A 27,115-nucleotide genomic window follows, 5' to 3' on the forward strand; every position below is an offset into this window, starting at 1 on the left:
CTGATTGGCATTCAGAGATGCCTGTCACATACCAGCTCCAAACAGAGCTAGCCTTCCGGCTTTCCCTTGCGGGTAGTGGTGACCCCGCGGGCCTTTCATTAGACGACGGACAACCCCTTGCCCAATAAGAAGAAGAAGGTTTGATGTCCCGCCCACCGCGCTCTTTGATTGGTCGGTTCCTCCAGGAGCAGCTGGGAAGATGGTGTAGCAGGTAGAATAAGGGAGCTGGAAGAGCAAACCCGGGTGCGGGGTTGGGGAAGTCGCTGGGAGTGTGCGAATACACACACGCGTGTATTCCCACGTACAGTGTGTGGCTTACAGAGCTCCTTGTTGGGTGCTGGGTGCTGGATGCGTGCTAGGTTTGCCAATCATATAGTGAATAAGCAGCTGATGGTGACTTAAAAGTTTTATATTTATATTTATATTTATGGAGTCCTTGGTGCGTTATATTATATATGTTGCGCAATATAAACATTTATGCAGGAAGAAAAAAAGTGCAATATGAACACTTACAGGGAAAGAAATGTAAATAACACATGGAATCCTCTTTGGTTTTCTCTAGCTAAATATTTTAACATTTCATATCTTCTCTTTGGAGATCTGACAAGACCTTGGAGGGGAGACTTCTGCAGCCTACCTTTTAAGCCATAAAATGAGAAAGAGGATGAAGCATTGCTGGGCCTTATCCTTTGTTTTCCTCCTTGCAGCACCTGGCCAGCCTTGGATAATCTCAGGAAGTTAAGCGGGGTCAGGGCTGGTTACTGCTTGGATGGGAGACCACTAGGAAAGCCCAGCTCTTTAGAATAGGCCAGGAGGAGGAAGCCAGTGGGGTGCAGAAGCAACAGTGTGGGAAGACTCAGGTTGAAGCCCATCCTCAGCCACAGAATTTCCCTGGGATTGTTTGAGTGAGTCATTCCCTCTGAGCTCAGCCTACTTCACAGGGCTGTTGTTGCGGGGAAGGTGGGAAGGGAAAGTAGTGTGCATGCCACCTGGAGCCCCTGAATGCAAGATGGGATATCAGTTGAGTAAATAAATAAATAGTCAAAGAACCCTCTTTGAAAGCAATAGCAAACACTTCCATACTGTAGCCATGAAACCTGGATGATTGCAGTCATCAGATAGTCAACAGCGTCTTTATTTTTAGTTCTTAAATCCAAATGGGTGAGAAAATCAGACAGAAATGGGTGGTTTTCCTGTCTATTTTTCAGAATACAATCTGGGGAATCTTTTGACACCCTAGTATGGATGGAGAGGTTATCTATAGCTTGCAGGCCAGATTGTCCACCTCTTACAGGTTGTCATACCTTTCAGTTCAATCAAGTCACATGCTGGTTCAACAAAAGAGATGTTTTTGGCTGGTAGGTTTTAAGTTATCTGCCTGACTTTGGGCTCAGAACTAATCAGAATCAAACCTGGGATTTGGATCTGAGACAACCAGGAAGTTCCAGGATTGTAAGATAGCCTAAGCTGAGAAATTTAAAAAAAGTCTCAGAAGACAGTAGCAAACTATTTCCATAATCCTGTGAAGAAAACTACATGGAGGTAGTTGAAGTCATCAACAGTTGAGCTCCACTCAAGGAGACTTGACTTGACACATAGTGCTCATATTTCATTTGTTTGTAAACAAATTATTAGTGAAGTAGTGGATTCAGAAACAAGAAGCAAATACTATTTTCAGGCCACAGTTTTGACCCTGCTTAACTGGGAAGAGAGAGCCAGTTTGGTGTAGTGGTTAAGGCACTGGGCTAAAAACTGGGAGACTCTGAGTTCTAGTCCTGTCTTGGGCTGGGTGACCTTGGGCCAGTCACTCCCTTTCAGCCCTAGGAAGCAGGCAATGGCAAACCACTTCCAAAAAAACTTGCCAAGAAAACTGCAGGGACTTGTCCAGGCACTCTCCGAGAATTGGACACGATTGAATGGATTAAAAAAAAATCTGGGAAGAAACCCTATACACATCATTAGGATTTAAACTAAATTGGATTGCCCTCCAACTCTTTTACTTAATATGAAGGATGGGACCATTTTACTTTTGATACTTTTTAAGTTAGTGTTATGATCTCTGTTTATAAACAGGGGAATAATATTCATGCAGAAGAAGGAAAATGTTGCATTGATTTCTAGGGTCAAAAATCAACATGCCAATTTCTATTGGCAGTTCTCAAAATAGTTTAAGAGTGATGTGGGAGAGTCTTATTAAAATGGCAAAGGAAAAGGTGTTTATTAACTTCTGTTCTCTTTATCTTGTTTTTTCCTTTGCTGTCCTGTGGAATTTGGGGGCTTTGCATCAGTTATCAATCAGAAAGAACTAAGTGACACCTATATGTTTAAAATTGACCTAAGCAGCAGATCACCTTAGAGCACTGTTTCTCAACCTTTAAGATGGGTGGACTTCAACATTCTGGCTGGGGAATTCTGGGAGTTGAAGTTCACCCATCTTAAACTTGCCAAGGTTGAGAAACACTGGCCTAGGCCATCTACCTCCCCACCACCAATTATGTCCACAGTTCATCTCTATCTCTTTTGAGGACATAGAGAGGTTCTGGGGTGGCCCCACTCTTCAGAGCATCAAGAACTGACATAGACATGGTGAAGAGACATAGCAGACACATTCCTCCACCCTTGAAACAAACCTCTTGATAAGAAGAGGCCCAGCTGCCACTCACAGGCCACACACACAAGGTGCCTGAAAACTACAACAAATAATGCCACAAGCAACCTTGCAAGCTGCAGACTTCACAGCTGCATTACTGACCGCCATGAGCCAAGAGAGGAGGCAAGCTGTACAGTGGATATAAAAAGTCTACATGCCCCTGTTAAAATACCAGGTTTTTGAGATGTAAGAAAATCAGACCAAGATAAATCACTTCAGAATTTTTTCCACCTTTAATATAACATACAAGCTGTACAATTCAATTGAAAAACAAACTGAAATCTTTTAGGGCGAAAAATAAAAATAAACTAGAATAACGTGGTTGCATAAGTGTGCACACCCTTACACTAATACGTTGTTGAAGCATCTTTTGATTTTATGACAGCATTCAGTCTTTTGGGGTAGGAGTCTCTCAGCATGGCACATCTTGCCTTGGGAATTTTTGCCCAGAAGTGCTCCAAACCTGTCAGATTGCAAGGGCATCTCCTGGGCACAGCCCTCTTCAGGTCACCCCACAGATTTTCAATTGGATTCAGGTCCGGGCTCTGGGTGGGCCATTCCAAAACTTTGATCTTCTTCTGGTGAAGCCATTCTTTGGTTGATTTGGAGGTATGCTTTGGGTTGTTGTCATGTTGAAAGGTGACATTCCTCTTCATCTTCAGCATTTTAGCAGAGGCCTGAAGGTTTTGTGCCAAAACTGCCTGATATTTGGAACTGTGCATAATTCCCTCCCTTGATCAAAGCCCCAGTTCCAGCTGAAGAAAAGCAGCCCCAAAACATAACGCTGCCACCACCAGGCTTCACTGTGGGTATGGTGTACTTTTGGTGATGTGCAGAGAAACCTGCCCGAGTCCCCAAAAAACTGCTGCGTTGTCAGTTCTGCCCGCAGAACCCGCAGACACAGCTACTCAGTCCGCCATGTTCCCACTGGAAGTCCTCCCTGTTCCTGTCAGGTGTTTCTCCAGGTTGGAAAAGTAATAGTGTAAGCCATTCCAAAGATGAACTGAGGCTCTGAAGAATCATCTGTTAAGGTATCAGAAAATCCCTAAGAGCCATCAGTGGGCCATGAAGGTTGATGAGCTTTCTAAGTCAGAAGCAACTAGTCATACTAAGACCAGGCAGCACCAATTAATGATCTATTTATGACAGCAGAAGTAGGCAGTCTTCTGCTCAATGTGTGGAGCTTATACCAACATCACCTGCATCTTAAGGCCCAACAGGATGGTCTCAATTGTAAAGTGGTAGTGGGGAGGAGGGGGAGAGAAGAGTCCAGCATTATACCTAAGATCACCCCAGCTAGTACCAAAAGAGGTTGGATAACAGGGAGGGTAATACATTGTCTGCACAATTCTGATCAGAATGGTTTTTCCCTGAGACGCTCTAAGGAAGCAAAAGTTGGACTTTGAAGAAGGAGAACAGGAGGAACGTTGACACTTTTGAACCCTGATGTTGGAGAAGACTCCTGAGAAAACCATGGATAGCCAAGAAAACAAACAAATGTACCATAGAACAAATTAATCCAGAGTTCTCACTCGAGGCAGAAATGACTGGGCTCAAATTATTGTGTTTTGAACCCATTGTGTGAAGACATAGCTCCTTTGAGAAGTCCATAATGCTGGGACGAATGGAAGGAAGGTGAAGAAGAGGATGGCTTTGATTGCAGTGGCAGGGACTGGAAGACCTGAAGGGCCAGACTGGGGACAGATCAACTTGGGGAGGGTCTATCTGTGGCTGTAGAAGGAGGCAGAGACACTGAAGGAATATGAAAGCTGTTAACAGATAAAAGAGAGGCTAAATGAAATCTCAGCCTAAGTCATAAGCCTAAGTCTACATTGCTGGAATTCATGACACTCAAAAGTGAAATATACACTGTTTCAGATACACACATTCAAAACTGAAAGCCTGGGAGGTGGCACCTGGTTCGGAGAATTGAATCTCAATAACCAAGAGTAATTTACTTCACTCTATCTCTCTGGTCTTCTTAAAACACACATCTCGCACCAGCAGACTATAATCCCATAGATAGGTGCAATACAGATAGGTAATATTTTAAAAATGCTAAATAAACAGAAAGTGCGAATACTCAGCCTTTAACAAATGGGTTAATGCTTGTCCTCATCCTCCTTCAAATGTTATGTTGCCTTGTTTTCTTTCCTACAGAGCTGGCAGTCCTGTTTTGCATATAAAGATGAAGAAGGAACAAGTGCTCAACTGCCAGTTCTCTTCCTGGTATCCTCATTTCAAGAGCCAGACCATCCGCAGGTACCCCAGACAAGTTTTGCCTTGAGTTAAATAGGGGCTTATTTCTACAGCATTCACTGTTGAAACATACCTTATACAAATTTCTTCCCTATTGTAGACTTCGAATAGTTAATATGTATGGTTTCTTTATGCAAGGTGGCATCAGCCAGTTTTTTAAGGGTAGATTAGCAGCTTTGTTTGTTTGTTCATTTGTTTGTTTAAAACAACATGAAGAAATGAAGCCTTTCCAGAATTAAGCTGAACACAAGAACCAAAGAGCTCCTCCCGATCTTTTTAACTGGAGCTGCAAGAAGTTGGAATCCAACATCTGGAGGTTCCAAGATCTGGTTGAAATTAAGCAGCTCCACACTGCTATTCATGCTCAGTGTTGTGCATTTCATACTGTGCCTAATTTCTTCTTGCCTTCCAGTGTTGTGTGGTTTCCAAAAATTAAGGGAGGGAGGTTCCTAGAACGCATTTCTTGTCCTTGTGAGCAGTTCTGGATTTCTGTGGGTGCTATCTGCATGAATAAACATCATGGAGATTTGACCAGTCATTAATATGGGTAAAAATAAAAACCTGGGAGTTTTACAGCAGCCACTGGGTTGATAGAAATTGTTGCTGCTGTTATGTGCAGTCAGTCTCTTTGTTCCTGCATGTATAGAAAAGGTGAATGTTATTCACCCAAACAAGGAACATATTAATTGATTTTAGATCTGGTGATGACTAGGAAGCCATTACATGGATTTTTAAAAGAGTTGTCCATCCACTGAGTGCATGCATTCCAAACCTCTACAGTAATATGTTGTCTGGGTCTTTGTATGTTTAAGAAAAGAAATGCTTGTATTAAAAAAAAGAATGAGAAACTGTGCTTAATGACAGAATAGCATTTTACTTTTTGAACGTCTTTATCAATTTTTCCCTCTCACATTCCTGGCCTTTTTTTTTCTTGGATTGGAAGAAGAATTTATTAACCATATCAATGCTGTTAATATAACTACACTAGCAACAGACATTTGCATAAAGTGTAGAATAGTGGCTTCCTTGCTGTTTCTTCAGATTTATAGGCCCTCTAAAGTGATTTTTCTTTTCCATTTTAGTATCATTCTCCCAATACCACAGAATGTAAAAGATTACTTACTAGATGATGGAACTCTGGTAGTTTCCGGCAGGTAAGAGTATTCAGTTAAGGATTTAGATGTATTTTAAAAATAGTTGTCTATGGGTTTTTGTGATCTTTCTAAAAAGAGCAGCAGCTGATCATTGTGGCTTTTATGTCAGAGTAAAATATTCATAATACTGTATACAATTGTTTAGAGGCATCGCTGGTCAAATTCTATGTCTCAATAAATCCCTAAGTAAATGGAAGCTGACATAACCCCTACATGGTGCAAAGATAAACACTACATCTTTCTCAAACCTAGAATGCAGATTTGAATATGCCAAGTGCAAAGGTTTGTAACCATTTCAGTCAGCACTTTAAAACACCTCAGTTGGTAAAAAAGAACAGCTTCTAAACAGGTGTTTCAGCAAAGCAACAATTTCAAACATACATCCAAGTCAACCATGAATTATGCAGTCATTTGCATTAGTTACAAATTAAAGGTTTTGGAATGGACTTTGCAGTCCCCAGGCATGCAAGAAAACCTAAGAATATTTCTGAGCTAGAAGAATTCTGCAAGGAAGAGTGAGAAAAAAATTTCCAAAAGCAAGAATAAAATGATTCTTTGCTGGCTCTGGGAAATGTTTGGAAGCTGTTATTTCTGCATTCAGATTTGCAGAAAGATGTCATGTTTAACTGTGTACCATGTAGATGTTCACTTAGAGATATAGTGAAATGCAGTTTGACCAATTTTAGGTTACAAATGTATTTAGCATGAAACCTGATCTAAAGTAGTGCTTTTCAAACAAGCCTTTAGCTGTGGTTCCTGACACCTAGATAGATAGATAGATAGATAGATAGATAGATAGATAGATATTACTGTAATACCTGATGTGATTATTGCTTAGTCATTTTGTGTATTTATATATCTGCATGGATAGGAAGTGTTCAGTTCCTGGGATAGAATGAGACAGCCTCCAATCCAATTCACTTTTTCTTATTGCAAATCAAAAGGCAAAATGCATTATGGATTAAGAATGGAAGGGATCAGAATCCCTAGTCTCCATGATTACAATTCATTCTGCATATATTGGAAGACTTAAATACCCAACTGTTGAAGACACAACATTGATTAAAATTATTTAGTAGCTCCTACGCCCCTACTGGATAGATTTAATGGGGGGTAGCTTAAAAGGAAAAAAAAACTGTAAACTGACAAAACAGTGTCTTAGATGATCTTTCTAAGTATCTTCCAGGTTATTCCTACAGTACCTGTTTAGCATAAGGTTGAATCATAGATTTTGTTGGAGAAATGCTATTTATTGGCCAGGATAGATCACTTTTGTCTTAGAGTTTCCATGAGTTGTTTGTTTTACATATTTCAGGCATTAAATGTTATAAAGCCTAACATAATAAAGGTTAAAACCTTTAGATTTGATTATCAAAAGGTTTCACCTTCTGGTTTCTTATTTAGAGAAGATCCCCAAACAATATCCCAAGAAGATGATGGAGATGATGATGAGACAGAAGAAACTGTGGTTTGTACAAACTGTGATAACTATTCTCTGGCTCTTGGATTGTCAGATGTATCGACCCCCATTCTAGAATTCCATACCTTTTCCCTATTAAAGTTACAGCCTGAATTAGAAAAAAAGGTAGGCTCTTTTTCAAGTGGGCACCCTATCTGCCCTTGCCTGAGTGGCAGCACCTGATCAGGCTTGGAGGATCTAGAGAGCTAAGCAAGGTTAGCCCTGGGTAGTTCTTAGAGAGGAGATCACCAGCACATCTCAAGGCTGTAGTCTAGACTAGGAAGTATAACAAGTCCCAGAAGAACACAGTGGTAAGCCACTCTGATATTGTGCCATGAGACTACGTGGATGAGTCCCAGTAGGTTACCAGGAATCAAGCTTGACTCCAAGACAATTTGACTGAGCTCTTGTGCAGGATATGTGGAATCCTGCTTTCTACCACAGGATGAGTTTCTTGGTTGAAACGTAACAACACCATTCACCAGTGACAGTAGGCAAGACTTCAGCTTGCTTTTTCCGTTGCTCACGTTTTTGACATATGCCGATTCTGGCCTTTGGCCGTCTCTTTCAAACTTTGTCAGCAAAGCCGAAGGAGACCCAGTGCATCCACAAGAAAGGAGAAGAGACTCCCTCACTAGGGGAATCTAGGGAGGTTGGCTTTTTTCTCTGTATCAGGACTTTCCACCTAAAGGCCGAATTTGATTCCAGTTGTCTTGGGATGGATGGAACGAAGGGGCTCCCAGTTTGGTAGAACTTCCTCAGTGTAAAATAAGATTGTTGAGAAGGGGTGGATCAGCATGAACTCAACCCTTGTGATTTGTAAACCATTAATTATGGGTTCTATGATTTGAACCTAATCAATTATGATTAAATCAATTAACCATGATGAAGCAACTCTGTCAATATTCACATCCCAATCAAAAAAGCTTTTTTCTGGTCTTCTTTTTCAGTGGTCTGATGATGAAAATACTGCAACGCTTACAGTAAGGCCCTCTGTATTCATTTAATTTTTCATTGCAAGAGATCTACAAAACTTGAATAATAAATAAATAAATAAATAAATAACCTACGAAGTCTGAGTTATAGGAAAGCACAGGCCAAATAGTTAATTTTCTTTGGGTTTTATCTGACAATGACCTTTTTCCTAAGTTAGAAATTAAAGTTGAGCTCCAACTTGTTCCTAGAGCAGACAAGTGTATTTAGGACAAAATTTGAAACAAATGTCACACATACTGATCAAATTGAATAATACTCTGTTTAGAACATAGTGAGCAATTCATTCATTTACACTCTTTGTGCAGAATCCATTGTCCAAAAGCACTACAGATAGTCGTTGCTTAACAACCACAATTGGGACCAGAATTTTGGTCGCTAAGCGAAGTGGTCATTAAGTGAATCCGACCTGATTTTATGACTTTTTTTGGTGGTCATTAAGTGAATCACCATGGATGTTAAGCAAACCATGTGGTTTTTAAGGGAATCATGCAGTTCCACATTGATTTTGCTTGCCAGAAGCTGAGTGGGAAGGTTGAAAATGGTGATCATGTGACCACGGGACGCTGCAACAGTCATAAATGCGAACTAGTTGCCAAGCGCCCAAATCATGATCATGTGACTGTGAGGACGCTGCAACAGTCGTAAGTGTGAAGACCAGTTGCAAGTCAGTTTTTTCAGCCCTGTCGTAAGTCTGAACTGTCACTAAACACATGATTGTTAAGTGAGGACTACCTGTATCTGGCAGTCAGACCAGTTCCATGTTAATTCTGCTAGCCAGGACTTCAGAAATTCAGAATTTTCAAATCCAAATATTGCAAATAAAGTATTATGGGGATATTTCTTGAGATCCTAATCTGTTTAACATGTATCTGTGCTGAGCCTGTCCTGGAGATGTTATTGTAAATACTGGCTTGCATGCAACATATATATATGTTATATAAGGTTGTTTCTCCAGGTGTACCATCTGTGTTAGCTTTTGTTTCTAGAAAGAGTTTCTCTCTTGTTTACCATCCAGGCACCAGAATTTCCTGAATTTGCCCTTAAAGTTGAAGAGGCAATTCATTCCCTCGGAGGCAGTGTTTTCCCGAAGCTTAACTGGAGTGCTCCAAGGGTAATTTGAATTAAATCCTCAAAGTGCAAATTTATATAAAGATTCTCAGAGCGCTTTCCTGCAAATTATGAGGTCACTTCATGACTCTAAACATTACTGGGCATTTTTAGAGCCTGGTTTAGTTCCCTTCCCACAGCATTTTTAGATACAATAAGAATCCAATCCCTTGTGTCTTGGAGAATTGGGGAAGACTGAATTAAATTTTGCATTGCAAGTTCTGTTCAGATTCTCAGTTGAGATTTATTCAGCCCTTTATTTAAAAAATCTACTATGCTGTCCAGATGAATGTTATACTAATTCTTGTGGGGATGATAGAGCCTCCAGTATAACATATGCAAGTTTTTTTAGCAAGAATTTGCTGGATTGTGGTGTCTTCAGTGGGATTGGATTAAAGTAAATTACCGTGTTTCAAGTTTGGGTTATTGTTTTATTATACTAAGTTACATCTGTTCTTCTGGTTTGTATTTTTGCTTGCTGTCAGCCCCACTAGGTAGACCAGACCAGGAAATCAATTCCACAGGATGGCTAACTACTTTTACTGAGATTGGCTGTAGTAACCCAGTCTTGCAAGTCTGACTGTACTATGCCTCCTCCCTTTCTTACAATTCAGTAAATCTGCCTGAGCTGCTTCTTAATGTTATATTGCGGTCAAACGTAGATATGAACTCCAGCATTCCCAGTCTGATATGAATACTTTGTCTGGGCTAGTTTCTCATACAGCTGCGCAGCACTTAGATTCAGTCTGTGAAAGATGCTGTCTGCAACCCCTTAAAGCAGTTGATTTTCCCCCCAGAATTGGAGAGTAATCACACAACCCCATGAAGAAAAAAAGTAACAGTTCCTTTATCTGTTGCACCCACGGCCTATGTTTGTACTCTTGTGCCCTCTAAAGTATTTTTGGAGCTTTGGATCAAAGCCCTGCGTAGCCCCAATTTCACAGTGTTTTTTCCTGTGGAAATGATGCTAGTGTGGAATATGCAGTTAAAGCATGTCTGAAATAAAACTGTCTTCTTCAGGATGCCTACTGGATAGCTCTGAATAGTTCACTGAAATGCAACAGCCTCAGTGATATTTTCCTACTTTTCAAGAGTTCGGACTTCATTACTCGCGATTTCACTCAACCGTAAGTATCATTGTATTGGGTCTGCCCCTTGAAGAGTTGCTTGCTTTTACTCCCTTATAATTGTTGCCAGCTCTGAAAAATTGGGTTGTGTATTAGAATCGATTCCAATTCAACGTGTTGTTATCAATTTTTGCCCATTAGATTATTTGCCTGTTTATCCCATTGCAACTTGTGGGAAGGGGGTTATCTGCTGCTGTGTGATCGAAGCCTCACTGCTACCCTGAGCTGTATGGTATTATCAGCAAACATGTCTATCTCTCTGTTCAACCCTAACTACAGATGATTTATGAACAAATTAAGAAACACTTACCCCTTTTCACAATCTGAAAATTGTCCTTCACTCTGTTTCCTGGTCTGTATTCAGTGACTGGTTTATCAGGGCCTCTGTTCTCTTCTCCCTTGTCTGCTGAATTTGCTCAGGTGAGGGAGTTCAACCTTGTGTAGAGTTGAACCCTAATTTCTTTCTTTTTTTGGTAAAGCTTTATTAATTTTCAAGATAAAATTAAAACACAAAATACAGAATATAGAACAGATAGAATACAAGTCTAAAAAAGAAACAAGAGAAACTAAAACAGTGCAAGAAGACAGAAAAACATAAAGACAGATGACTTCTGACTTTCCCCAACACAGATATAAAAGATATAAAAGTTAATCTCTTGCTATTAATTAAACATTTAGTAACATTATTTCTCTAAAATAAAACCATTTAATCATCAAAACCCAAAATCAGAACTTCATTTTTTTCTGTTACAAGCAAATAGTCCAAAAGCGGCTTCCAAATAGAAACAAATCCAGTTGCAGTATTTTCTCTTATCAATGCTGTCAGTTTAGCCATTTGTGCCAGTTCCATTAACTTAATCATCCAGTCCTCCACTGAGGGAATTTGTGCATCCTTCCATCTTTGAGCATATAAGAGTCTTGCTGCTGTTACCATATGTAAGAACGTCTCTGTTTAACGTAATTCAATTTTGTCTCAATTTCCCTCACAGTAAACATAGATAATTGTTGGTATAATAATTTAAGTTGGTGTAAATACCAGTATCTAATGGGTTTTTCTGTAACTCAATTTCTTTTACTTTAATTTGATCCAAGATAGTTTGCACTTTTTGTTGACACTTCTGTTTTACATTACAGTTATGGCAGATAAAGTGACCTCTCATAACTGCCTTGCTGATGTCCCAAACAGTTTTTAGGTCAGTCCCTTTGTCCAAATTGATGTCAAAAAAATCTTTTAAACTCCTCTTGCAATCAACCAAAACATTTTCTCTTTGTAAAATAGCTTCATTCAATCTCCATTGAAAAGCCATAGAAGATCTCTTTATTTTCAAACTAACTGGATTGTGATCAGAGAAAGTCTTCGGTAAAATATCAACCTTGCAAATTTTATTAGCTAAATTATTTGAAATCCATATTATGTCAATTCTTGAAAAAGATTTATGTCTTTCTGAGTAAAAAGTATATTCCCTTGCCAATCCATTTTGTGTCGCTGGGAATCTACTAATGCCAAATTGTCTATCATATAAAAAAAAAGACTGTGGGAGTCTTCCTTGTTTAAGCTTAATTTCCTTTTCAGATGTCCTGTTCAATCGTGGGAAAGTTACACCATTCCAATCTCCTAGTAGACACCAGCTTTGATATGAAAAAGATGACCATTCAGAAGATGTCTAAAAATTTTTACTTTTATCCTCATTTGGTACATATATCCCCACAACAATAGATTTAAGTCCATTAAGCTCAACTTCCGCTGCTCTATATCTGCCATGTTTGTCAGAAAGCAATAAATGCGGTTTCAACTGTGGTTTAACATATATCACAAGTCCAAACCTGCTGGAATAAATTCCTCTCCCAAATTTTTTATTCATCAAATATTTAATATCTTTTTTCCTTATATGAGGAAAGCATGTCATGGCTTAATGTCTTCAAATGATGAAAACAAAATTTCTTTTGTGTGGGGCATTTGCCCCATTCACATTCCAAGTAAGGTAACTGCAAGCCATGATTAAGCAGACATCTGATCGAAGTCCATAGATGTAGCACCCATGTGTACACCTTGTACAGCAGGTTCTTGGGGCTTAGTTCCAGGTGCAGGTTTCTCATCTATACCCCGATCCAAACTAGATCCATATCTAGCAAGAAGGTCCTTGGCCTTATGGATGGAGGTCAATCTGAATCTTTGCTGTTGGAACATAAAACTTACACCTTCCAATCTTGCCCATCGAAGAACAATTTTATTCTTTCTCAAAATCTCTGTTAAAAAAGCATAGTCTTTTCTCTTCCTCAATATCCTTACAGGAATCTCTTTCAAAACGCATTATATCCACATTGTCAATATTTAATCTTGATTCAAAGTGAGTTTGCAAAACCTGGCCTCTTGTTTTCCTTCTTGCAAAATGAACCAAAACATCTCTTGGTTTATTATTTACAGCTGCATATCTTGAGCTGATTCGAAAAACTTTATCTCATTCATCCTCCATTCTATCTTCCTCCCAATCCAATAATTTTGCCAAAGCCTGTAGGATTTTTTCAACAATATTCTCCCCTTTCACCTCAGGAACACCTCAGTCTCAGACAAAAATCCATGTCCCTAAGTTCTAACAGAGCCATCTTATCAAGCTCTTTTACTCTCTCCCTTGTTCAGTATTATCCATCTTAGTTTCTTACACCTCCACTCGATCTATTACTTGCTTCACCTCTCCAGCATTATTTTCCATGTGATGTTCAATCTTTTTCTCAAAGTCAGGATATTTATTTTCCATCATTTTCTCAAAGTCTCCATTTTTAATTTCCATCTTTTTCTCAAAGTCAGATTATCTATTTTCCATTTTCTTCTCAAAAGCATCAAAAGATTGTTTATTAGAAATTTCATCGATCATATTTCTCATCATCTCCCCATCATCAGAACCACAACGAGGTGGTGTCCTAGAGGCCATGATTATTTCCCTCTGGTGGTTAAAATTAGCCAATACAACCAAATCTTAAAGTCGGTGGAAAAGTACTAGAGACTGAGATCGTTCAAAAGCAAAAGTCTTGCCACTAGAGGTGTTTACAGGAAGTGTCCAATTAACTTGTTAAGAAAAGAGCAACAATGCTCACTTTCTCACGATAATCCCAAAAGGAAACAATAAAAATACTGCCAATTAATAAAAAAATATAGTCCTTTGCTTCTATAAAATAAATCTACAGTTCAGCTTTCAGTTCTATTTGCCCAAAATACCAAACCAAGTTCAAAGGCTCAACAGTTAAGTTTCAAAAATAATGTAAAAGTTACCAAGAGAAATCTCATCTCTGTGTTGGAAAAAGCCTATTTTAAGCAAAGAAAAGGCAAATAAATTGGTGCATTAAGAAATGGGGTGGTCAGTTTTAGAGTCAATTTAAATGGCTGCAGTGCGGCGTGGGAAGGGATCATACTCCACCTCCCAGCTGATCACTCACTGCTCGATCTATAAACTCCTCGATCTGTAAACTCTGTTTATGGCTATGATCGGCTGTTCAGAGGACATAGGGGGTAATTCCTAGGGTTCTCCTTTATCCAGGGGACACTTTTGGACCCAGGAGATCCTGCTCAAGCCCTAAAATGCCATGCTGCCAGGTCTACTTGTGAAGCTAATTCGCAAGAGACGCTGTTCAAAACGCCATTCCCACCGGAAGTCCTGAGTTGAACCCTAATTTCAAGAAATAAGGTTGATTAAACCCTACATGTTTACAATAGGTTGAACCAGATACCTGTTGGAGTAAGATAACAAAAAGGCGTGAATCCTCCCTTCTTACATAAGTCTGACATCCTGCTTTGAAAGATATCATTCAATTACTAGATCTAACTAGGTTGTCTTTTGGCCTGATCTATCACAGCCATTCTAGTGTTGAGTATGACATTTTTGGAGTTCAACTGGGTGGCTACAAATTATTGTACATGGGATTATCAGATTGATTAACAAAATTGTATATGAACCAGAAACCTGAAAATAATTATGTAGGTACTCTATGACACCATGGTTGCTTGAAAGGAGAATTTATTTGTAAAGGTCTACTCCAAAATAGGAACATGAATGAAATAAAGCTCCCTGAAGAAAACTATGAAGACATGCTGTTTTTGAAAAATTGGAAATCATGGCATCATTTCTGATGGCAAAACTCAGGATTACAGAAAGTTAAGCTATCTATGAATGGAAAGTTAGACAATGGGAGATTACAGAAAGTTAAACTATCTATGAATGGAAAGTTAGGCAATGGGAGATTAATTGACCTGTGTAAAGAACAACTAATATGTTCTTCTGAGCTTTGCAGAAAAGTGCTTGCTGTGAATTCTCCAGATCTTTAGATGAGGACAATCAGCACAGCTTTAGGATCCTTTAGAAAAACTGTACATGATTTTTCATTGATTTCTACATCTCAATGATGTACCAGTAAGGGACCTCTGTAGAGATTGTTTTTATGCATCCAAATTACATTTTAATTTCTGTGCAAAATAGTACTACTTTTTTCTCTTTCCTTAAAGACTATCCAGATTCACATGAATGAATCTAGTAAAAGTCTGGTCCACTAAGCCATCAATTAATTTCAGTATTGATTAAGTGCTAATAACCCCCAGGAAGAGAAAATTACAAATGTAATTGGCGTACGGAAGGAAAGTGCTGAACAGGTGAAAATTGGCTTCATTATTTATTCAGTTACTCAAATAGGTTTATAGATTAAAAAGAGGGAAGGACAACCCCACAGGCTCGGTTCAGCTGCGTGGTAAAAAATCAGTAATTTAACAGCTCCAATAAAATATGATGGAAATGGAAAACTGAGGGGGGTTATACTCCTACAGTACAGTGTAAAATGGTTAAGTTTTCTATTTAACATTGTCTAGTTAAGAAGCACAAGATTGGAACCTGAGAAATACAGATCCTTATTCTTTCACTGTTTCAAGGATATTTATTCAAAATATATTCAGTATTTACTTGGTCCACAAAGGGTTGGACTTTGCCTCTGCCTTCCTGCCTCCTCAGCAGATCGAGGGGAACTGAACCAAGAAAAACAGGCCTTTGTGCCCCACGCCTTTGGAATATTCTGCCCCAAGAAATCCATATGACCCACACACACACCCCCTCCAGTAGAGCTACAAAGACCTGCTACTTTACAAGAGCATTTGGAGATTAGGATCTGCAACAAGGATCACCCCTAGCTCTCCTGTGATTTTCCTCCTCCTTTTTTAACTCACCATCTAGAATTTGGAAAAAGGAGATACAAAACCTGAACTATTCTTAAAATGAAAACCTTAAGGAACCTGCATGTAAGCAAGAAGGCTCTTTGGTATTTCTACACCTTGTTGAAACCAAGTGCAATTGGAACGCACTTCCCTCAAACCTCCAGAAGATGGTAGTGTTGAGCTGGCACAGAAAATCTCTCTCAGGGGCGGTAGATTCTGAGCAGCTTATTGCAATGCAGGATTTTTATCAGAGCTTTTAAAAAAGAACCGTCTTCTTTGGAGAATCTCTTAAGGCAGGCTGGGAGGTAGGTAGTAGCGAGCCCATCTGCGTGTCCTCCAACACCCATCAAATGCGTCCCTTTTTCAGGATCGTTTTTGGTTCAACTGAATTAAACAGGAAGCTGATTAAGCAAAGTGGAGGCCTCTAGCATAATCTTTATTTATAAGAATGCCACATAGGTTCTGTAGGCATCCTTTGCAAATAAAAATCAGAGGATGGCTGCAGTCTGGTGTTTTGTCTGGAAATGAACCCCTTGCTTATAAAAAGGAAGGTCCAAGCTATGCCCTGTATGAGAGCCAGTTTGGTGTAGTGGTTAAGGCACCAGGCTAGAAACCGGGAGACTGTGAGTTCTAGTCCTGCCTTAGGCACAAAGCCAGCTGGGTGATCTTGGGCCAGTCACTCTCTATCAGCCCTAGGAAGGAGGCAATGGCAAACCACCTCTGAAAAACCTTGCCAAGAAAACTGCAGGAACTTGTCCAGGCAATCACCAGGAGTCAAAAACTGACTCGAAGGCCCTAAAATAAAAGTAAATTTTAAAAAAATGCCCTGTGTGGTTACATCAAGGTGAAGAGACAGTAGTCCCTTTCTGACTCATGATTTGGTGGCTTGCTTAACACTAGCAAGCCACCAAATCAAGAGTCAGAAAAGGACTACTGTCTCTTCACCTTGATGTAACCACACAGGGCATTTTTAAAAAATTTACTTTTGTTTTAGGGCCTTCAAGTCAGTTTTTGCCTGGTTTTGAGGATTAAGTCACTGAATAAAGTTAATAAAGTCACTGAAGAACATGTAATGATGGGTTACTCATAGTTCTTGCTGTTAAAGACAAATATGCAAATCTATCACATGTGTTTCTTCCTCTAGGTTTACCCATTGCAAGGATGATTCCCCTGACCCTTGTTTGAGTTATGAAGTAAGTGAAAGCTACTTTTCCTAGGCGGCATGTTGAACACAGCACAAAAGCTGTAAAGCAAAGGAAAGCTGATTGTAAGCACAGTTGTGGTGACTGCTTTGCTTAACAACCGAATTGTCGATCCCAATTGTGGTCGCTAAGTGAGGACTACTTGAACTATTGTTCCGTGGCTTGATTAGGTTATCATTATGGCTTGTTGATGTTGATGTTATTATTACTGGTTTTGTTATCCTCATTGTTTTAATCTTGTTTATGTATAATAGGATTGTAAATCTCTCAGAGTCACTACTCGATTAGACTAGGATATAAGCCTAGTAAAATAAATAAATTGAAAATAAATACATTCCATAATTCATATCATTTGCATGGTGACTGGATTACATCTGTGGTCTCATCACAGCTTCCTTCAGAAGCTGAAGACCACAAGGTCAGTCTTAGGTTCTTAACAGAGGCTCTTCTTGTTTTCAACAGCATTTTGCAATTTCTTAATTGCCACTTACGTTGAAAGTGATTTTTTTTTCTTCCAGTTAATTAGATTTTTTTTTTTCTTCCATTAGCTAGTCCTCCGAAAATGGTGTGAATTGATTCCTGGGGCAGAGTTCAGGTGCTTTGTGAAGGAAAACAGACTTATTGGTGAGTTTATTAATAAAAGCTCATTTATCCTCTGCTGTATCTAAAGGTTTTCTAGATATTTTCATTGTAACACTCATGCACTTCACATGTAAGACTTCCATACGAAGTTCTGGCTATGATTCTTTTTGTCAGCATTCCCGTTAATTAGTCATATTTCGGTACAGTTTTTCCCAGAATGGTCCAAATAGCTCACAAAACTAGTAACATGAAATACCATCCTTAATATTGATGCATTATCTGAGGACCTCATGTATGTCCCTTCCTCCGTCTTTTCTTTTTCTTAAGCTACAGCTTGCCTCCTCTCTTGGCTCATGGCTGTCAGTAATGCAGCTGTGAAGTCTGCAGCTTGCAAGGTTGCTTGTGGCATTATTTGTTGTAGTTTTCAGGCACCTTGTGTGGCTGCTGTGGCCTGTGAGTGGGCCACAGCAGCCCACTTATCAAGAGGTTTGTTTCAAGGGTGAGGAATGTGGTTGCTATGTCTCTTCACCATGTCTATGTCAGTTCTTGATGCTCTGAAGAGTGGGGCCACCCCAGAACCTCTCTATGTCCTCAAAAGAGATAGAGATGAACTGTGGACATAATTGGTGGTGGGGAGGTAGATGGCCTAGGCCAGTGTTTCTCAACCTTGGCAAGTTTAAGATGCTGGCTGGGGAATTCTGGGAGTTGGTCCACCCATCTTAAAGTTGCCATGGTTGAGGAACACTGGCCTAGGTGGTAGTCTAAGACTACCTTACTGGAGGGCATTTGGATAAGATGCTGTTTGGGCAGACATTTCCCATTCCTTTTCCCTTCACCAGTATGAGGTTTCTTTTCAGATCAAATGCCACGCTGAATGCTTTAGAGTAAGTGTGGGATACTGTACAAAAAAACCTTCCTTGCAATTCTGATAAAAAAGAATATCGTTTTAAAGCATCATGTAGTCTGCGATCGATTGAGTAGACATACATTTAACTTCCCTGACTTTCCTGGATCTGGCTAAGAAAGCTCCGTAGAGCTTGCACACTGGAACTGCTGACTTACAGAAGTTTCTCTGCTAAAATATTGTTAGTTATGCAAGGTTTCAAATAGGTGATCTCAAAATATATTCTACCTAGTTGTGCCTGTCATGCTAATCCATAATTTGGCTGTTTTGCTTTTGACTTTATGTTTAGCATAATGCATAAACTTAGTTTGCCTTAGCAGTAGTCCATTTGTTACAATTTTGTAAGTGAGATGTTCAGGGCCTTTCTGAATGTAAATAATGGGAATGAATAAGACCTAAGCAAGTTCTGTCTTTCGTTTATCCTCAAAACCAGGCAACAAGTATCATTTGGACTCTTATTCTACTGGTAGACTTTAAATCCAAGGAAATCTTGCATAGCTATGAATGATCGCTATAATTTTTCAACCAGGTATATCCCAGCGAGACTACACTCAGTACTACGAACATATCTCTAAACAGAAAGAAGAGATCTGTAGATGCATACAGGAGTTTTTCAAGAAACACGTACAGTATAAATTTTTGGATGAAGATTGTAAGTATTAATTTTAATAAGATATGGGTATGTTCTAATAATTACAAGGTTCTCTTTCAAGACATATACTTGGTGATTCTATCCACTCGCCCTTGCTGATTTTGTTGCATGTTTTCTGCAGGAGAACCACATATTTAGATCATTTAGTTGGAAGTATCTTTGAAGCTTACCTGCAGCTACTTACATAGCTGAAGATGGAAGCTAAAATCATCACAACAAAAGCAGCAGCATCTCTGCTCCTTTTCTCCTATTCACTTCTTGGCCCCAGGGGGGATGTGGGAGTAGTTGAAGCTTTGTCCACAGTGGATCCAACCCTGATTGCACCATCACAGATTTTTGAGGGGATAAACTCCAGTGTAGCCAGATCAGCTCTTGGTATGTTTGATGGACACCAAATCCCCAGGTAAGAAACCTATCTGTGTGTAGCGGCAGACTCAGGAGGTCATGCAGATGTGTCCTATACCAAGTGTGGTGGTCTGTGGCCATAGCATTATATGGGTCTTGCACCTAATTCAGGGGGGAAAAAAACCTGCCCATTTTTAGTAAGTGAAAGGTAATTTTACACCCAGAATTTCTTATCGTTAAAATGAACCAGAATAAGTTACACCATTAAGATAGGATAGCAGATAAATCAATCAATATTTTATGATACAGTAATTTTAATTTCAAATCATTACAATTTAAATTAATAATTAATTTTTACTTAAAGATTTAATTAAGTTGTAATTAAAGATAATTAAATTTTAAAATAAATTTAATTAAATTATTTTAAATACCTTAAATTCACTTGATCCTTTTATCTTTTTCTTTTTGTTCTTACTCATATTCAGTTGGCATATTTTTTCTTAGAATGTTACTTATCTACCCAGCCATCCATCCCTTGGCCTCTGAGAGTAAATACTGTAACTGTCCCTTCCCTGCAGTTTAAGAGGAAGAGAAAGAGGGCACAACAAGAAGAAAGAGAATGAGAGAGACAAAAAAAAGAGTGTCAGAAAGAAAATGGGCATTCACTGTTATTATTTCATCACCCAGCTTTTTCTCTACCCATCAACTTTGGTCAAGAATATGCTATGTTTTGGGCCCTATGTTATCCTGTAGCTCAGCAAAATATCAATAACTCTTCGGAAACTTCCTGTTTCAAGAGAGAGATGGTTTGTTGATTATTTGCTCAAGTATGATTAAAGAATAAAAGGAATATTGGAATATTTTGAAAGGCCGGTTAATAAACCAAAAATAAAGAGGTGTTCTGTTTTTGCATTCACTTGGCTAACCATCATCAAGATACTCACCTCTCCCACTTTCTGCTTTTTTCCCCCCTTTTTAGTTGTATTTGATGTCTACAGGGACAGTATGGTAAGTGAGCTTTCTGTTCTATACCCATGCTGACAGTTGGAAAGGAATATAATTAGGACCATGGTTTTCTCCATGATATTGGCAGCATCTAGCCAATCTCTGCTGATCTTCAAAACACTACATAGGTCACTATTTGGTCACTGAGTGGAGGGGAGAAACATCAGGTAATCAAAACGCATCCCTGAAGAAGGCAATGGCAAGCCCATATTGTAGAGGGAATAAGGAATGGCCTTGAAGGCAGGAGAAAGTGTTGCTATTAAGGCAGTGGTCCGATAAGCAGGGCTTGTGCCCAGGCCAATAAAATAACTTGAGAAGTGATGATGGTGAAGGCTCAGATGGTATTCTCATCCATCCTTCCTGTCCACAGAAGTGGACTAGAAAAAGAAAGAGGAATACTGCAAGCCATGTCAGATGGTATAGATGGGAAGGATTTGGCTTATAAGACCATGATCAGAGTTCTATAGAAGATGGACTTCTGGCATGAGATAAGATTGTACCTTTGTATATTATCTTTGAAAAATCTTGGAGAAGTGATGATGTGCCAGATGATTGGAGATGAGCAAACATTGGTGCTGTCTTTGGGGGGAGGGAGGACATCTGGTAAACTGCAGACCAATCAGTTTGACAATACCTGGGAAGATTCTGGAGCAGACTGTAAATTTTTAAACACTTTGAAAATAATGTAGTAAATACCAGAAGTTGGCATGGGTTTTGATCTTGACCTTATTTCATTTATAGATCAAACAACTTCATTAAGAGATTGTGGGAATACTGTGGGCATCATATGCCTTGATACATGAGATGCTGATTAGCAGACTAGTTAAATGAGCTGAATGGCACGAACACTGAAAGAATACATAGGTGGTTCAAAAATCTCATGATGAGAGATTGAAGGATGGAGACGTTCTCTCATGCAGGACACAGAATAATGGCTTGAGGTTACAGGAAGGCAGATTCTCACGGAAGGTTAGAAGAAGCTAATCTTCAGTTGGACAGTCAAATCATTAATCCAGAGGTGTGGTGGCTATGATTTATGCCAATGGCTTTTGAAAATGAAGTTAAACTCTCTTATGAAAACAGGTCTAAGAGTATATTGATGGAGCTTTCAGAGGAAACAGCCAACTACAGGTTGAAATACGAAGTTGGTACTGATTTGATGATACGCCTGGTGATTAGTTGTACACATTCTATAATGTATACTATATGCTATTCCAGAATGGTCTGGCTATTAGCAACATCGTTTTCTTAAAAGCAGGCAGAACGTGTACTTTAATTGCTTAAATGTATTAGAACCCTAACATTTTGTTCTACTTTCTGTATACATTAATGGGTGTTTAGAGAATGGTAGCAGTGACAACCTGCTGTTAAACAGCTTTAACTTTTCATTCTGCTCTTACTGAGTAACGTATATTTCTGGCTCATATTGCTAAACATTGATGAGCTAATCTTGGTTTCATGGAATTCTTGGCAATGACTCAAGGCATTGTCTCATTTTAGAGTTGATGTAGGAATAGGGAAAATCACAGCAGATGGGACTTCAAAAAAGCTTTCTCTGTCAAGCATTTCAACTGTTTAGAGTGGAAGAAATCAGTCTGTACTTCTACCAAAAGCATTCTGATGCTGGTTTGACATTCCAGAATTGTTCCACATTGAAACAGCTCCACTTTGCACACCTCTAAATTTGACGAAGAAGATTGTCTAAGAAGACATAGGCCACTTGGTTATAAGTAAGTTTTTAAATGCCATTAATCTCGCCATAATCTTGACCTCCACACACCTCTGTAGATGGAAACTTAGCAGCTCATCATGACAAAATTCTGGCATTTTGAAACATCATTCCAAAGCCTTTAAAAAAGTCCATCGAGAAGAAGGATTGTTGAACTTGGGTACTTCTAATGAATAAAGTGAAAAAGTAGATTGAGAACACACATCAAGGACAACTTAGATTTTAGAAATAAAGATTTGCATCCATATTGCATTTAAACATTTTCTTTTATGTTCTTTTTTCTTTTCTTTTTCTTTTCTTTTACGTTGTCCCATATGAACAGAGTTATACTTTGTCTCTTACCATTCTTCTCCAGGGCAGAGTGTGGTTAATTGATTTTAATCCATTTGGTGAAGTAACTGATTCTTTGCTGTTTACATGGGAAGAAATAAGGTCTGGAAATAGTTTGAAAGAAGACCAGAGTGAAGGCGCAGCCATGGAAGAGGTAAGAGAGCAGAACAGATTGATTAAAAGAAAAAGGGAGAATATAAATCTCTATATAGGCATACATATAATTAAGCCAACTTTCTTGAGTTTGCTAGGCAAATATGCGCTTTGAAGTTTTGCTTTGTTAAAATACCCATTGCTGTAATTTTGTCTTGTTGGAAGTGAACATCAACCACAAAGATGATGGAAACATCATGGCCAGTAAGAATTTTGGATTGAGAGCTGTCCTGATTACCAGGAAACACACTGAGGCGAGGACTTGGTCTCTAATATTTATTAGTAGTACTTAACAAGAATCCTAACAAACTGAGAAAGCGTGGGAAAACCCAGCCATATAAACCCCAAAGGTTAAGGCGGTCCCGATCTGTGTCTCTTTGAATGGCTGAACAGTTCCTCAGTGCTACGCATGCGCTTGACAGTCTGGGTGAGAGCCCCCTGCTCGCCATCCTTACTCATGACAAGAGCCATGAGTTCTCCCATGTTTCCACGGAAACCTAACTTCTTGTCCTATCAATGGCTCCAATTTTATTCATCAAGCTAGGGGTGACCAGGGTCATCCAGATTTTAGCCAGGGCTTTCTTACCTCCTTACAAGGTGTTCTGAGCTTCTTCAGTAATAAAAGTGTCATTTCATCGTGTCCATGCACGAGCAAGGCCTCACAAATTGTACACGACAAAAGACATCATATCAGAGTGAAGAATCTCAGTCTGTCTTTTAAAAAACCTTTTAAAACGTCGTTGCAAGAGAAGCTGACCAGAACGTCAGAAAAGGCTGAAGATTAAAATTCAGCAAGCCCAGTAAAAACCGGGCCTTGATTTTCTTTCCTGCTTTTGAGCAATAGGATTTGTGGAGACTCTCCTGCCCTGTCACAGATTCTGGGAGAGTAGGAAATGAAAGGGAAGATAGGTTTGAAAAAGATTTCTGTTTTCTCACACTGATGTAACTTAATATCTTGCAGAACAATTTAATCCCTGACTTAGGTCATAAATGTTCTCTATGTATATTTATGTTTTGTTTCTTTTTAGCATTTGCTTTTTTCATTCCATTGGGTTGTCTTCCATTATGTATCTAAAGCAGTGTTTCTCAACCTTGGCAACTTTAAGGCGTGTGGACTTCAACTCCCAGAATTCCCCAGCCAGCACAGCTGGCTGGGGAATTCTGGGAGTTGAAGTCCACACGCCTTAAAGTTGCCAAGGTTGAGAAACACTGATCTAAAATGTCTGTATTCTGCAGTCCTATTTCACATCAACATTTATGAGTGCAGATATGGAATGCAGTTTCTCACTGGGGTAGAAGGTATTCACTTCTGGGAGTCCCCTTTCCCCAACTTGCCAAACAAGCAGTTAGTGGGCGTGGAGGAAGTTACGCTTGTGCTGATGGAACCTGTCAGCCCCTTGAGTGATTCTCATGTCCAGATGGTCTCCTAGAAAATCCTGATATTGACCCAAGTTTTATAGAATCCCCATTATACTGTCCCCCAGGTCATTGAAGTGCTATTAGATATTTTGAACCTGTTTACTGAGAGTGTATGTTTAAGAGAAGTTGTAATAAATAATGAGTATTTAGACTGCTTTGATTAGCTAATTAATCAATGAATACAAACTTAATCAATTAATTAATACAAAAAATTACAAGGAAATATTAACTAAATCTTTCCTGATTTTGCTCCCCTCCTCCAAATCAGGACTATCCATCTTTCCGTTGCACAAACAGCAACCTCACTGTCCAGCCAAGTCCATATCTGAGCTACAGGTTGCCCAAAGATTTTGTAGACCTTTCCACAGGAGAAGATGTTCACAAATTAATTGACTTGCTCAAACTGGTAAGCACATTTTGAAATGGGTAGGATTATCGCGCCAGAAATTATTGTAGCTTGAAACACTGGTACTCTTGTTTTCAGAGTGATATTCATAAATGCAGAGTCACCTACCGCTAGATTTTTCCTTACCAAGTTCTAGACATTTGAGTAAAATATATAAAGAGGTTGTCTTAAAAAGCTTTACAATGAGGGAGGTAATTTATATATTCATTGGTATATAATAGCTTGTGATTGGAACCCACCTTTCATAACACAACTGTAGCCTGTAATATTCTTCCAGACTAGAAACCTCATTTAGTCATTTCTTGAACGGAAAATAGCCCCACTCCCTCCCCTTGTCTATATCCTATTGAGATTCTTAGATTAAAACCTGATTAAGTAGTAGTTTATATGGCCAAGATACTGAAAATGACATTTGTGTCCAGTTTGAAACAGCTTCTTTCTATGGAAGACACTGGCTGTTATCCCACCACCACCACCATTTTAAAACTTCTCAATCCCCTACCTGCCTTGTTCCTTTGCTGCAAATGGATAGTGGACCTAATGTTTAAGTGAAAAACACTGATATAATTTATAAGATTTGTAGATTATGATGGAAATAGGTACATGTCAGTTTTCTTGCAAGATTTCTGTCCCACTCTAAAAGTTTGTAATTTACATAATGGAATTTTAGAAAAGCATAGGAAGATCTCTGGATTATCTTTATGGTCAGTTGACTACTTCCTCTAGGGGAACAGTCTATCTTTCAAACAGTTGCAAAAATTATCCTTTTATGGGCAACCTAGAGAGAAAGTAAGGGTGGATGTGTACACCTTTTCTCAAATCCCTTTCAGTTCCCCAAAATACCTATATGTCTGTCCCCTCTGATAAGAGGCTAGAAACTTGTTCACAGAAAATCAAGTATAGTAGAAAGCTGCAGAGTTTTCCCTCAGTCTATTGGCTGGCTGACTTCCTAAGGTATTTTGCTCCTAGAACACAAGGGAACAGCTAAGTGATGCTTGGAACTGCAGAAATTGAAATCTCACTGAAAATATTGTATTGAATACTTTTATGTTGTTTGGTTGATGATGACTGTAATAAAACCTTTCACAAATCCAATCTGAAGTGTTACTCCGAAAGAACATCCATTTACTTGTGGTCACATAGTGTGACTTATGTACTTATACAACCCCTTTCATTCTTCTGATCAAAGAACGGCAAATACTTAGAAGCTTTGCAAACAGCCTCTTGAGTGTGGAACAAAGGGTGGACCTATTTAGCCTATAGGTCTTTCAGTTTAAAATATGCAGAAGTAGCCTGGGGTGTTATCCAACAAAGCTGTAAGCTTGCCCACTGAGGCTTCCTAGTGAGGGGTAAAAGGACCGTGTCAGGAAAATTACAAATTCTTTCTAGTATAGAAAATGTCCCTTTATGAAAACTGATAGGCCATCCTGTGGTCTCATGGGACTCAGTAAGTTTATTGGCCCATAAACATGGCTTGGTCAAAAGTATCACTTTATTTCCAATTGATGATTATTCTGGTTACTGTGGTTATTATTTCTTAATTTACTGTTTGCTTGTATATTATTTTTTTCATTATGTCTCCACAAATCTGTTAAATTTCTTGCAAGTCTGCTAATATGATGTCATGGTTCAGGAGATAGGCTTAAGAGTAGGAAAGTTCAAATCTGCCCCTGGGTCCCTGGGCAATTGTGGGACAGTTACGTTCTGTTAGTCCACCCCCATCACATGGTGGGTGGTGGTGGTGGTTATGGAGAAAATGGGTGGAGGGAATTTTGTGTAGGCCTTCTATAGCCCTTAGAGGAAAGCTGGAATAATAAATTAGTACACTTATTATGAATAAATAATACACTCCATTTCTTGTTTTTTTTTTAACCAGAAAAGAAATCAGCATGATGATGAGGAACCATGAAGAGCAAGATAAAATGGAAAACAGAAATAAGGCCACCAAAAGATAGCATTTTAATTGTGCCAGTTCTGAGAAAGAGCTGCCTTTTGTCACTGAAGAAAGGCAATGCTAAGAGTGCACGATATTTAATGGAATAAAGATGTTTTCACCTAACTAGCCAATAATTGCTTGGGAAATAGCAAATCACCCTTTATGCTGTTGGGACTCTGCTTTCTCCACTAAATGTGTACGGCATTTTGTCTCTTTTTTCGTATCTGTAGTGGGGTGATAATATTATTATTCTGTACTTCAGAAAGGACATAGAATCAGGCAAAGAAGTGACCAAAGGAACAAGATTGTGCACAAAATGGGCCCAATGCTAGGCCTCCGATATAATTTAGTAATGGTTGGATACCATTTGTGGCCTGACCAAAATGCCCAGGAAATCTTGCATGGTCTCAGGGTGATTGGTAACTATTGTATAGTGATACGGAAATTTTTAGGTACCTTTGGCCAAAAGAAAAATTGGGATAAATGTTTCTCCTTTTCTCAGAACAAAA

At 39.0% G+C, this 27,115-nt stretch overlaps 1 protein-coding gene across 1 annotated transcript; it reads left to right on the top strand.

The window, feature by feature from the left end:
• Positions 1 to 49: 49 nt before the first annotated feature.
• On the top strand, positions 50 to 26,729 carry CDC123 (cell division cycle 123). The gene is made up of 14 exons (XM_063308169.1): positions 50 to 211; positions 4,811 to 4,912; positions 5,992 to 6,063; positions 7,468 to 7,531; positions 8,473 to 8,505; positions 9,534 to 9,629; positions 10,646 to 10,752; positions 17,088 to 17,136; positions 17,694 to 17,769; positions 19,161 to 19,283; positions 20,608 to 20,636; positions 22,718 to 22,846; positions 24,533 to 24,670; positions 26,547 to 26,729. Exons 1-14 carry the CDS (start codon positions 144 to 146, stop codon positions 26,577 to 26,579), a joined length of 1,119 nt encoding a protein of 372 aa, XP_063164239.1. The 5' UTR covers positions 50 to 143; the 3' UTR covers positions 26,580 to 26,729.
• Positions 26,730 to 27,115: the final 386 nt, after the last annotated feature.

Source organism: Candoia aspera, chromosome 7 (assembly GCF_035149785.1).
Source record: "Candoia aspera isolate rCanAsp1 chromosome 7, rCanAsp1.hap2, whole genome shotgun sequence".
In the NCBI taxonomy this organism is placed as follows: Eukaryota; Metazoa; Chordata; class Lepidosauria; order Squamata; family Boidae; genus Candoia; species Candoia aspera.